Consider the following 12,235-nt stretch of genomic DNA (forward strand, 5'->3'; position numbering starts at 1 on the left):
GCACAAAAAAAATGTTTTTAAATAAAATCTCTGATACCTTGGCTTGTCTATACGGGCACAGAGGGAAAGGGACCTGCAGGCCCAGAGGGGGGAGGGGACTCGACTCCTCACCTCCGGCTTGATAAACATTTTGAATTTTGTACTGTTTAAATCATGCAGAAATGTGACACTACTGGTACAATGGACTAAGATGAGGTGGGTAGAGGGGAAGCTCTGCATGTCCTGACAGGCCAGGAACTCCAAAACGTGCCGAGAGGCAGCATGGGAACAGGAAAATGAATCCCTAAAGGGCAGCCCAGGAAGTGGTCTGCTAATGGACCCACCAAACATCTCTGGACACACACATCCAGGTCCAGCATGCGCAAAACAGTGCACACCTGAAAAGCAGGTTTTCTTTCCACTTGAGTCTTTTTTTCACCATGATCACTGCTCTGAAGAATCCCTGCCCCACCCACACCCTCAGTAGGTTGTTTCCGCAAGTTCCCATTACTGTGTGCACATTCATGCTTTGTGCACTTTCGGATATTAAGTTCACAGGGACCTGCTACATGTTGGAGACTGGGGGCAGGGGGTTGGCAGCACTGGGGAAAGTGACCCTGTCTGCAGTCAAGTTCAGTTCTGCATTAAATGTCTTCTTGGTGCCTGAGGCAGTTCAGTAAACATCTCGTGATGAGGTCCTTTTTGGCTCTATCTGGGGTCACTTCCCAACTAGGATGGCTCAATGTGGCTGCTCTTCTAAGAAGAGACCTGTCCTAGATTTGGGTGAAAAGCTCTCAATTCTAGTTCTGTGCTTTCCAATAGTTGCCACTAACCACGTGCAGCTGCTGAGGACTTAAAATGTGGCTGGAGAGACTGAGAAATTGAGTTCTTAATATTATTGAATTTAATTTCCATTTAAACACAGAACATTCCCTTCATTATAAAGTTCTCCTGGACAGTGCTGCTCCCAGACTGTTCTCAGTGGTTAAATTGCTCTAGTGGGAAGGGAAAGCCACTCCTAGGTTGACTTTAATATGGTGTTATTTTTACTGACTTTTTTGTAGCTAAGTAGCAATACATTGTTTCCAGCCTGTATAATTACTTACCTTATAGTAAAACCAGTCCCTTAAAAAAAAAAAAAGTTACAGAGTAAAAGCAGCCTCGGTGGTGTGCAAAAGAAGGGAGAGCAGGAAGCGGTCTTCTCCAGGGCAGGAAGCCAGCACCGGCCTGGAGTCCTAGTCAGGCTTGGCCAGGGCCTGCCCAACAACCCAGCCTGTTCCAGCAAGAAAGGAGTGGAAGAGGATTAAGAGGACAGAACATGCACTGCCCGCCTGGGCCCCAAAAGACAGAAAGGAGAAATGCTTAACTTTGGCCCCAACCTTCACAAAAAAATAAGCTCTGAATCCAGTGGGGTCTTGGATATCTAGATGCAGAGTCTGGGTGGGTTGACACTCCCCAACCGACATGGAGCCCAGGAGGGAACAGTTATCTCTTTGGCAGAGGACTCCTGCCTCTCCTGCAACTCCTCCCTCCTGTTCTGGCTGGAGGGATACCCAGCCCCGCCCCAGTCAGCAGAGCCCTCAAACAGAGTCGCAGGACTGCTCCCCTGAGGTTTAGCATCAGACTTTAATGCTGTCTTTAACGCTGCACATTGACAAGTCACACACTTTGGTCTTGTATTGGCAGTGGCAACTTACAATGAGTCTAAGGGTCTGAGCACCAGACTGGCCTCTAGGGAACAGATACTCATCCCCCCCGTACCCCACCCCCCCTTCCCTTCCCATTATGGGCCTGTACAGAGAGCAGCAGCTGCCATGGACTGGTTTCATTTGAAAGTACAACTTTACATGGAATTATAAAAACATATTTACAGACGTCCCACAGTGCTCCTATAATCAGGAGCAAAGACCCTTTTATCAAAAGGGATTATATCTAGGGCTGTGCAAAATTCAAAAGGATCAGATCCTTTTGAAAGAGTCCAGAGTCCATTAAACAAAGCATGTCCCGGGCCATTGGGAAGGCCCAGTGTGCCAAAGATGGCCTTTAAGGAAAAGACCCTTCAGTGAGCACACTTGGCCTCGGAGCCTGAGGTTGAAAAGGGCTCCTGACACTCCAGGGAGAGGTGGCTGTGCAAGTCACTCTGAGGCTGGCTCCCTTGGTCCTGCTGGAATGAGAGGTATTGCTTGTGGGTGCAGGCCAGGCCTTTCTGCAAAAATAGTCTAGGTTCTCAATTTGAGATGGCAAAAGATGGGATTCTTCAGAGGAAGAGCAAGACATGGGAGACAAATACAGAAGGAAACACAAATTGGTCACACAACAAATTGAAGAGCATACAGGGAAGGTGTGGTGACCAGGATGGCAGGTTGCCATCACCTAATGGCCGCAAGCTAAGGGATGACAGAGGGCTCAAGTCCAGCTGCAGGGCTGCCTCTCGGCCCTGGGCAGGGCCTGGAGGAGGGGTGGGCCCATCCCAGGAGGGCTGCAGAACCCAGTGGGGCAAGCTGGAACGCCTTCTCCTGCTGTCACCACCACCTACCGCCCTATCGGCTCGAAAAACCACTGAAGTCTAGTGCACGACTTTGAAAGATTGTAATATATTCTCTGGAAAACATTCAGCAGTACGAAAGCCCTCCCTGGGCCCTCCCGCCCTCTCACGGGTCCACAACTGGTGGAACGGTCCAGAAATCCTTGAGCTCTGGAAAGGTCCCTGGTCAGTCCTTGGGGAACAAAGGTAGCTATTTTGGAAGAACCTGCTCAAGTATGGTTCTTGACGTCTGGGGAATCCTTTCGGGGAAGATCACTTCAAACTCAATAACGAGGTCCCCGCGTTTCTCGGGTGTTTTGGGGAGAGGGAGGCCTTCTCCAGGAACTTTTCGCCGCATGCCAGGCCTGATGACATCTTTGAACACGATAGGTATGGTCCTGCCGTCCAGAGTGGGGACATTCACAGTACAGCCACACAGAGCCTTAGAAAAGCAAAGTGACAGCATTAGGTAAAGGGTATAACTTAGGAAGCTCCACTCCAGCCCAGAGGCTGTTTGGGGTAGGGTAAGAGCCATTAGGCCTCTGCAACTAAGACTCTCCCCCCAGGTCTACCCAGGTCAGCATCATGGAAGCTCCAGAAAAATGGAGTTTTGATAGGTTGTGTACCTGGTGCCCCCCGCCCCCAACCTTCCCCAAATCTAACAGACACCAAGAGCTCAAAACTATCTGTCAAACAAAGACAAGTATGTGTCAAAAAGCAGCCCTTTCTCCAGACACCACTCTGCCTAGTGCCTTACCTCCCGAAGGGTGACCCTGGCTGGGTAAATGACATCAGAGCCATCTCTCTTAAAGATATTGTGTGGCTTGTCCTTTAAAACAAAGACGATGTCAGCTGGAATGTTGTTAGAGGTCTGGTCTCCCTCCTTGGGGAAGGTGATTTTGGTCCCTTCTTTCCACCCCCGTTTCACTTCAATGGTCAAGATTTTGTCTTCGTTGCGAATGCTCTTCCCATCGGGGTTCAGCCTTTTATGGGAGATCTTCATCTTCTTGGTACAGCCGCTGTAGATCTCTTCAAGGGAGACCCTAAGGTCATGGGTGACAGGGGGGTCTTGCTTCTTTCGGGTGGGCTCTTGGGCAGGGCGAGAGCGGACAAAGTTCATGTTGGTGAAGCCACCCATGCCCATGGGGAAGCCAGAGAACGGGTCATCAATGTCCATGCCTTCTTCCCCGTTCCGCTGTCCAAAAAAGGTGTCAAAGGGATTTCGGCCACCGAAGAACTCAGCAAACATGGCATGAGGGTCTCCATGGAATGTGTAGCTAAAGGAGGTACCGTTAGCACCACCGCCGCTTCCACCACTGGGGCCACTGCCCTTTAGGCCTGAAAGGAGAATCAAAAGAAGTCAGATGGCTGGCCAGGGGCTTTCCTTAAGGGAAAAACCTTGGGAGCCACCAGGAGAGGAATTTTATTTAGCCTGTCAGAGAAGAACAAGTGAACCTGAGTTTTTGTTGTTGTTCATCCTTACCCTAGGATATTTTCCCATTGATTTTTTCCTTTCTTTCTTAGAGAGAGAAGGGGGGAGGGGAGAGGGGAGAAGAGAGAGATCAATGTGACAGAGACACATGGATTGGTTGACTCCGGCACATAACCCGACCAACCAGGGAGAGGGATTGAACCTGCAACCCTTCAGTTCAGGGGCCCATACTCTAACCACTGAGCACACCAGCCACGGCAAGAACCTGAGCCTTTACCTCCATCAAGGCCCTTCAGTGTGGCATGACAGCGGCAAGGAGCTCAGGCTCTGAACTGGGCCTCTCTAGGGGCTACCCCGTTCCTGTCACTTCTTCTCTGACCCACCCTCCCAAAATGATAGAAGGACTTAAAAGAATTCACTAAGAGATCAGAGAAATGCCCAGGGGACTTGGCTCAGTGGTTGAGCATGGACCTATGAACCAGGAGGTCATGGTTCAATTTCCCGTCAGGGCACATGCCCGGGTGGCAGGCTTGATCCCAGTGGGGGTGTGTGCAGGAGACAGCCAATCAGTGATTCTCATCATTGATGATTCTCTCTCCCTCTTCCATCCTCTATAAAATCAATTTAAAAAAGAGAAAGAGATCAGATGAAAAAAAACCTGACCGAGGGTCAGCTTTCAGGAAGTGCTTACTCTCAAGTCCTTTAGGGCTGGAGCCATGTGTGGGGAGAATAAAAAACGTTGGTAAAACAATACTCGGAGGTTTTCAAATTCTCACACCCTGGCACCAACTGCCACCATATAAAAAGCCGGTTAATTTCTTAACACCAAATCCAGAAGCCAGTCTGAGTCAACCATGAGCAACTGGACAAACAAGAAAGCCGCTTTCTCCTCCCCCGAGGAGGGCTACCCGGGGAGGCGGGGCGGAGGCGGGCCCCTGTTCTCTGCCCCTTGCCGGCCGCAGTGGCGCAGGCTGCCATCGCTGGGCCTGGCTCTGGGCTGGGTAAGCCCTTGACTGCGATCAGCTCACCCCGCCCTCCCTGGCCGGGGAGTGAGGTGGAGAGAAGTGGCGCTCCCCGTGCGGGCTCACCCTGCACTCAGGTGGCCCGGCCCCGCACCCCTGGACAGCACGGCACGGCCTCCGCCAGGCCCAGGTCAGCCGGGGCCTGTGGGCCCGCAGCGTCACCGGCCGAAGACACCCCCGTTCCCCTCTGCGTCCGCACCCGCACCCGGGGCCGCGGGCGGAGGCGCCCAGGGAGGGGCAGCCCCAGATGTGTTAGAAGCTTCTGGGCGAGCGACGCGGCCAGCGTTCCTCCTCCCTTCCGGCGGCTGCCAATCCGAGGGCGTAGGCCCGCGCGGCCAGAGGGCGGGGGCTGCTCGCCGCCGGCCCCGGCCTCCACCCCCCGCCCGATGCCGCAGCCCAGCTGCGGTGCCTCGGTTTCCCAGCCTGTCAAACGGCGGGGGCGCGCCCCGGGCCGCGCGCGCACGCACCTTCCTCTCCGTAGCGGTCGAAGATCTCGCGCTTGCGCGGGTCGCTGAGCACGTCGTAGGCCTCGGCGATCTCCTTGAACTTCTCCTCGGCGCCGGGCTCCTTGTTCTTGTCCGGGTGGTAGCGCAGCGCCTGGCGGCGGTAGGCCCGCTTGATCTCCTCGTCCGACGCGCCGCGGGCCAGGCCCAGCGTCTGGTAATAGTCCTTTCCCATGGCCCCGCCTGCGGCCTGCCGCCCAGCTGTCGGTGTCCCCCCCGCTCCGCCGCCCCGTCCCGGACTCTATATACCCGTCCGGCGGAAGCTTCCAGATCCCGCCAGCCCCCTCCAGAACCTTCCGTCCCGCCCCCCGCGACGCGTCGGCCAATCTCCATCGCCCAGTCCGAGACGCGCGACATCCGGGGCGGGGCCGCGCCGCCAACGGCCGCCCGCTCGTGGCCACACCCCTTCCCTCCGCCTTCGGCAACGCCTCCCCGGGCCGCGCGCACCGGGCCGCGGGGGCCTCGCGACCTGTTTCCCTTTCCCGGACGACACGGCCGGCCGCACGGCCCGCCCCGGCCTGGGTGACAGGGTCCCACCAGGGCGGCGGGGCGGGGCGGGGCGGTGACCGTGCGGGTCCGCCACGCCCGGTCGGGTCCTGACGGGAGAGCCTGGGCAAGTGGCTAAACCTCCTCCTGTCTCACCCTCCTTTTCCCGGCGGCGAGGAGCGTGCGGCTCGGAGCCCCAGGACTGCCCCTGTCCGGTCAGAAATGTCCTGGGAAAGCTCACCTCCCGAGAGGTCTTCCCAGTCCCGCTGCTCCCGGGCCTTTCACTTTACCGCTTTCCCAAGAACCCGTGCCACTGAAATCTGAAATCATCTTGGTTTCCACGGCCAATGGCACCCGCTCTCGGCCTGCGACCCCACCAGGGCAGCCCTGGGACCTGTCAGTGCTGGGTCGGCGGTCCCTTGAACAGTGTCTGGCACTCGGTCGCAGTGGACGCTTCATGAATATTTTTGGCTCTTTTGAATGCACCTCCTCTTTTCCTCTCGCCACTACCTTTTGATTTGGGGAACACAGTGTGTCCGACACCTCTCAGGGCCTGTTTCTGCGGGTGCCGTGATTCCTTGAGGCTCTGGGAGCCGGGGGTGCCTGTGGTCCCAGACAGGGCTGATGGGAAAGGAGGTTCAGGAAGGGATAGCCTGGGAAGGGCACCGGGAAGAGGGGGCAGGCAGTGGGGGCCCCCCGAGCGGCCGGTGCCTGGAAGTCCGGCTCGGGAGGTCAGGGAGGTGTGACATCGGCTCCAGAGCCAGACAGCTGGGTTACTTTCTGCTTCCAGCACTTCCTGGCTGCGTGACCCCGGGCTACTTACCGCGCAAGCTATTCTGGGCCTCAGCTTCCTACTCTGTGCAATGGGGATGGATGGTGGTGGTACCTGCCTCACAGAGCTCTGAAGCTGGCATGAGTCGACCTTTGTGAAGTGCCTGGGACAGGCCTGGCACCGAGGAAGTGCTCTCCGCGGGGTAACAAACCCTCTTGTTGAGGGAGGGGCTGCCGAACCACCAGCTTCCTGGGAACACCACAACAAAACGTTCAATGACTGTATCCTTATGCAACCTGGGACTCCTGAAAAGATGGCGCTGGCCTTCCCTGTGGTCTAGCAGGGGGATTCCAGCCCTCCATGGCCACATGGACCCGCCTGGGAGCTGGGTATGGGCTGGTGTCCACTGGCACAGCATAGCGGGGGGCATGAACCAGTCATGGGAGAAAGAGAGTTTGATTTTTAAAGTTACAGAAATAGACAGCAGAAGAGTCACATTATGGGAAAAACCCAGAGTTTCGGGACTTGCTCATACTTATAAGCTAGTATTTACTTTATAGGATAAATTTAGTTTAGAGTTACAAATGTGACAGCTTCCAAAGTTCCTACCCAGTTGTTCAATTAAACACTAATCAAAGTGTTGCTATGAAGGTATTTTGTAGATGTGGTTAATATCACCAATCAGCTGACTTTAAGTGCAGGGGATGACTCTGGATAATGTGGGCGGGCCTCATCCAATCAGTTGCAAGGCTTTAAAAGCAAATACTGAAAGGTCTTAAGACAAATACTGATACACCCCTATGGTCCACTGCAGCATTATTTACATCAGCCAAGCTGTGGAGGCAGCCCAAGTGCCCATCAACTGATGAGTGGACATGTCCTGGCCAGTGAGCTCAGTGGTCAGAGTGTCAGCCTGCACACTGAAAGTCTCAGGTTCAATTTCTGGTCAAGGACACATACCTGGGTTGCAGGTCCAATCCCCGGCCCTGGTTAGGACACGTGCGGGAGGCAACCAATCCTCCCTCTCTCTCTCCCTTCCACTCTTCTCTAAAAATCAATGGGAAAAATGTCCTTGGGTGAGGATTAACAAAAATAAATTAAAAATAGATGCTGTATTAAAAAAGCTGTGTTACATATATACAATGGAATATTAGTCATGAAAAAAGAATGAATCTTATTATTTGCGACAGTGTGGATGAACTTAAAGGGTATTGTGCTAAGTGAAATAAGTCAGTTAAAGAAAGACAAATACCATACGATTTCACTTATATGTGGAATCTAAAGAACAATATAAACAAAACAGAAAAGGACTCAGATACAGAGAACAGACTGATGGTTTTCAGCGGGGAAGGGTGTTGGGGGACTAGGTAAAAAAGGCAGAGGGATTGAGAAGTACAGATTGGTAGTTCCAGAATAATCATGAGGGTGTAAAGTACGGCATAGGAAATATAGTCAATTATATTGTAACTAGAGGCCTGGTGCACAAATTTGTGCACCAGTGGGTTCCCTTGGCCTGGCCTGTGGGATCGGGCCGAAACCGACTCTCTGACATCCCCCTAAGGGTCCCAGATTTCGAGAGGGTGCAGGCCAGGCCGTGGGACTCCCACTGGTGCACAATCGGGGCCAGGGAGGGACATGGGAGGTTGGCCAGCTGGGAAGGGACTGTGGGAGGGCTCCAGGGGTATCCGGCCCATCTTGCTCAGTCCTGGTTGGTTGGACCCCAGCAGCAAGCTAACCCACCAGTCAGAGCATCTGCCCTCTGGTGGTCAGTGCACATCATAGCAAGCGGTTGAACGGTCTTAGCATATCATTAGCATATTACGCTTTGCTTGGTTGAATGGACACTTAGCATATTAGGCTTTTATTATATAGGATAAGTATGTTTGGTGACAGTTTGGTGCTGGCAATATCGGGGAACACTTGTGAAGTATATGATTGTCTATACACTATGCTGTACACCTCAAACTAATACAAAATAATATTAAATGTAAATTGTAATTGAAAAGAATTAAAAAACAAAACAAAAATTAACTATAAATGAAAATACTTAACTTTCCCTGAGGATGAAGTATCAGCTTCTGGCCAAGAGTTTCCAGCCTGCTGGTCTACCCTACAGATTTCAGACTTGCTTGCCACTCCCCATAATCGTGTAAGCCAATGCCTTAAAATAAATCTCTTAATACTCACACCCTGACAAACACATATAGCCCACTGGTTCTGGTTCCTTGGTGGACCCCTGACTGATCTAGGAACTAAGCAGGTGAGTCTGGAGTTAGCCTCAGCTGAAATCTCAGACCCACAATTTACTCATTTACTACCTGTGCCATCTTACATAACTTGCTTGATCTCTCAGAGTGTTAGGTGTGTCCTCCATAAAATGAGGATAAGAGTAGCTCTTACCACCCAAGGTTACTATGTGGAAGGAATTAAGAGGAGCCAGGAAATGAACATTATAATAACAGTTAACTATGTGCCAAGCCATTTTCAAGTGGACAGTGTGTATTAACTCATTTAATCCTCACAATAATCCTAGGAAGTTGGCCTAGTGTTAACCTTCTTTTTACAGTCGGGGCTCTGAGGTCATGTGACTTGCCTGAGGTCACCCAGGGAAGAAGATGCTGAAGTGCAGCATGTTTAGCACTGCGTGCTTTCTGATAAGCACTGAGCTGGTGTAAGATACGATTCAGATGATGATAAAGCCTTAATTATAAAATAAAGTGCATCACCACTCTTTTCAATTCTCTTCATCAAAAAGGCCTTCAAAAGCACAACTGCCATATGAGCCAGCAATCCCACCCTTGGTAGAACACCTGTGTGAAATAAAAACCCACGTTCACATAAAACCCATGAACCAATCATTATCAAGGTTTTACTCATAATTACCGACAGCCATTAAAACCTAAATGTCCTTCAGTGGGTGATTGGATAAACAAACTGGCCTAGCAACACGATGGAATATTATTCAGCCATAAAAAAGAAACAAGCTACTGATACAGGAACTAATGCAGATGCTCTTTAAATACATGGTTAGTGAAAGAAGGCAGACTCAAAAGGCTATTTCCTGTGTAATGCCATATAATAGCACCTTCTGGAAAAGGCAAAAGTATTGGGGCAGAAAGTGGTTGTTGGCGGCTGGGATCTACTACAAGGGGGTACAGGAGAGATTTTTGGGATGCTGAAAATGTTCTATATCTTGACTGTGGTGGTGGTTATACCACTATCTGTATTCAGAACTATAAACTGAAAAAGGTGTATCTATATTATACCATAATAAAAATAAATAAATAAACATCCCATGGGCTTCACAATAAAAAATGCAAATCAGGGCAGGGCTTGGGAAACCTCTCTCTGGGGCTCCTGACACAGCAGAAAGTTGCTAACCAGCCCTAGCTTGTCTTTTCTCTGCTTCACCTTCCCTCACAATTCGAACCAGCTCTATCATGCACTCCCAAACCAGCCAAGCCAGGTTCTGGACAATCAAGATCCTACCTAACTCATGTGTGGGATGCAAACAGAACCTGTGAGCTGGATACAACTGAACACACCAGATCTTTGGTGTCCAAATTATTGTGGGGTCCCCCAGGTCCAAGATCCCAGGAGGCCCCACTTATCTTTCAGCGCTGCTAAATGCAAGATCTGTCTGGAATTTCCTCTTTGGAAATTGCTCCCAGGGGCTTGTGACAGTCAGCTCAGCAACACCAAATGTGTCTACTTGTCACTGTTATTACCCAGTGAGGGTAATAACACAAGCATGATTTAGCTGTCCCCGATGACAGGCACAGCCAGAGCCGCAGTACAGTGTCACGAATGGCTGTACAAAGTGGCCAATTTTCATTCCAAGGGTGGATTTGATTTTTGCTGACAGCCTGGTTACTGGAAGCCATACGAAGCCAACAAGAGGTCCTTACTCCTGCAATACTTGTCAAAAATAAAGAGGAATTTTCTCCTCTGGAGGCTTGGTCCTGCCTTTCTATGAGCTTCTTGTGGGTGAGCAGGGTGGAAATTATTTGTATGCCCCATATGGCACAGAGCATAGTAGGTTCACAAAATGAGTTGGTTCCTGTTGAGTGAGTGCAGGGCTCAGGAAAGCAATCTCAAAAGGGGAACTCCAGAATGTTCCAACTCCCTAGGAATGTGTACAGAATTCCCCCAAGGATGCCATCTATTTGGTCAGGACACCACACGCCTCACCTAGCTGGAACCCAGTGATACGGAAGAGGCGCCGACGCAGACTACACTGGAGAAACTAGAATTTGACAGAACTAGCGAAGTAGCAAAACATGGCTAGATTTTAGGGTTTCAACTCTACCCCCTTAGTACCTCACAATTTGACATCTCAAGTAATTCAACTTGGTAGGATTTTAAGATATGGTCTCGGAGTGAGTACTCCCATTGTTCCCCTCAATGAGGGCAGCAAGTGAGGCCGGTTGGGACACAAAGGTTTCAAGATACTGTGAGCCCCCCAACTACCAACAGAATAAAATCGATGCTTTTGAACGTGCGATTATAAAACACCTTTGTGTTTTCATCTGCTTTGTCCAGATAGGCCGAGTGAAAAAGATAGTTTCTGAAGACCACAGCCTTTGCTGTTACTTAGAAGTCCCCAAAAGTTGTAGCTTCAGAGTGTTTAGAACCAACCTGGATGATTAAGGGCTCAGCAATGACTCACCCTTGCCCCACCCTATGACTCAGAGGTCTACCTTTGAGGACTTCTCACCATGTCCCTGATATCAGATCATCATGGGTTTCCAATGCTGCAAGTTCAGGGCAGGCCTGGAACTGGGAGAAAGAAGAGAAGGTGAGGGAGTGTACCAGGTGCTGCCCGCTCAGCCTGTCCAGAAATGTTGTATGTGTGTGTGTGTGTGTGTGTGTATGCACACGTGCGTGCGAGGCACAACTGCCAGCCATAAATGGGAGCTGTGTCTGTGATTTTCAATGTTCCAATAGGTACGTTAAGAAAGTAAGATGAGTGGCTCAGTGGTTGAGCATGGACCTATGAACCAGGAGGTCATGGATGGATTCTGGGTCAGGGCACATCCTGGGGTTGCGGGCTCTATCTCCAGTGGGGGGCGTGTAGGAAGCAGTCAATGATTTTCTCCTATGGTTGATATTTCTATTTCTCTCACCCTCTACTTTCCTCTTGGAAATTAATAATAATATATCACCAAAAAAAGTACTTTGTTAAAAAAAAAGTAAAATGAAACAGGGGAACTTAATTTTAGAAATATATCTTCTTCCAATATATCCAAAATATTATCATTTCAAGGTGTAATAAACATAAAAGGTTATTATGAGATTTAAAAAAATTATTTCCTTTTCGTACTGTCATTGGAATTGATGTGTCTGACATTTATACAACACATCTCAAATTGGACCAGCGTATTTCAAGGGCTCACCAGCTTCATGTGGTGACCATACCGGACAGCACAGGCGGAAACAAATGTGGGTCCCCTGCCATAGGGAGACGGGAGCTTGCATTAAAAAGGGCAGTGAAGACACCCCCTGGTTACAGATTGG

General features: G+C 50.7%; 1 protein-coding gene across 3 annotated transcripts in view; it reads right to left on the reverse strand.

Annotated features, from left to right (window-relative positions):
• Window positions 1-1,586: 1,586 nt before the first annotated feature.
• DNAJB1 (DnaJ heat shock protein family (Hsp40) member B1) overlaps window positions 1,587-12,235 on the reverse strand; it is a 31,504-nt gene continuing 20,855 nt past the window's right edge. The window contains exons 1-3 of one of the 3 annotated variants that reach the window (XM_081091372.1): window positions 5,425-6,785; window positions 3,261-3,841; window positions 1,587-2,945 (exon numbers count right to left, since the gene is read on the reverse strand). In XM_081091372.1, the coding sequence (XP_080947498.1) occupies window positions 2,715-2,945; window positions 3,261-3,841; window positions 5,425-5,635 (1,023 nt within the window). In that variant the 5' untranslated portion in view covers window positions 5,636-6,785 and the 3' untranslated portion in view covers window positions 1,587-2,714. Of the gene's footprint in view, window positions 2,946-3,260; window positions 3,842-4,626; window positions 4,791-5,424; window positions 6,786-12,235 lie in introns of those variants that run through there. The other 2 variants (XM_081091374.1, XM_081091373.1) reach the window with 2 other exon arrangements.

Source organism: Myotis nattereri, assembly GCF_964212035.1.
Source record: "Myotis nattereri genome assembly, chromosome: 5".
In the NCBI taxonomy this organism is placed as follows: Eukaryota; Metazoa; Chordata; class Mammalia; order Chiroptera; family Vespertilionidae; genus Myotis; species Myotis nattereri.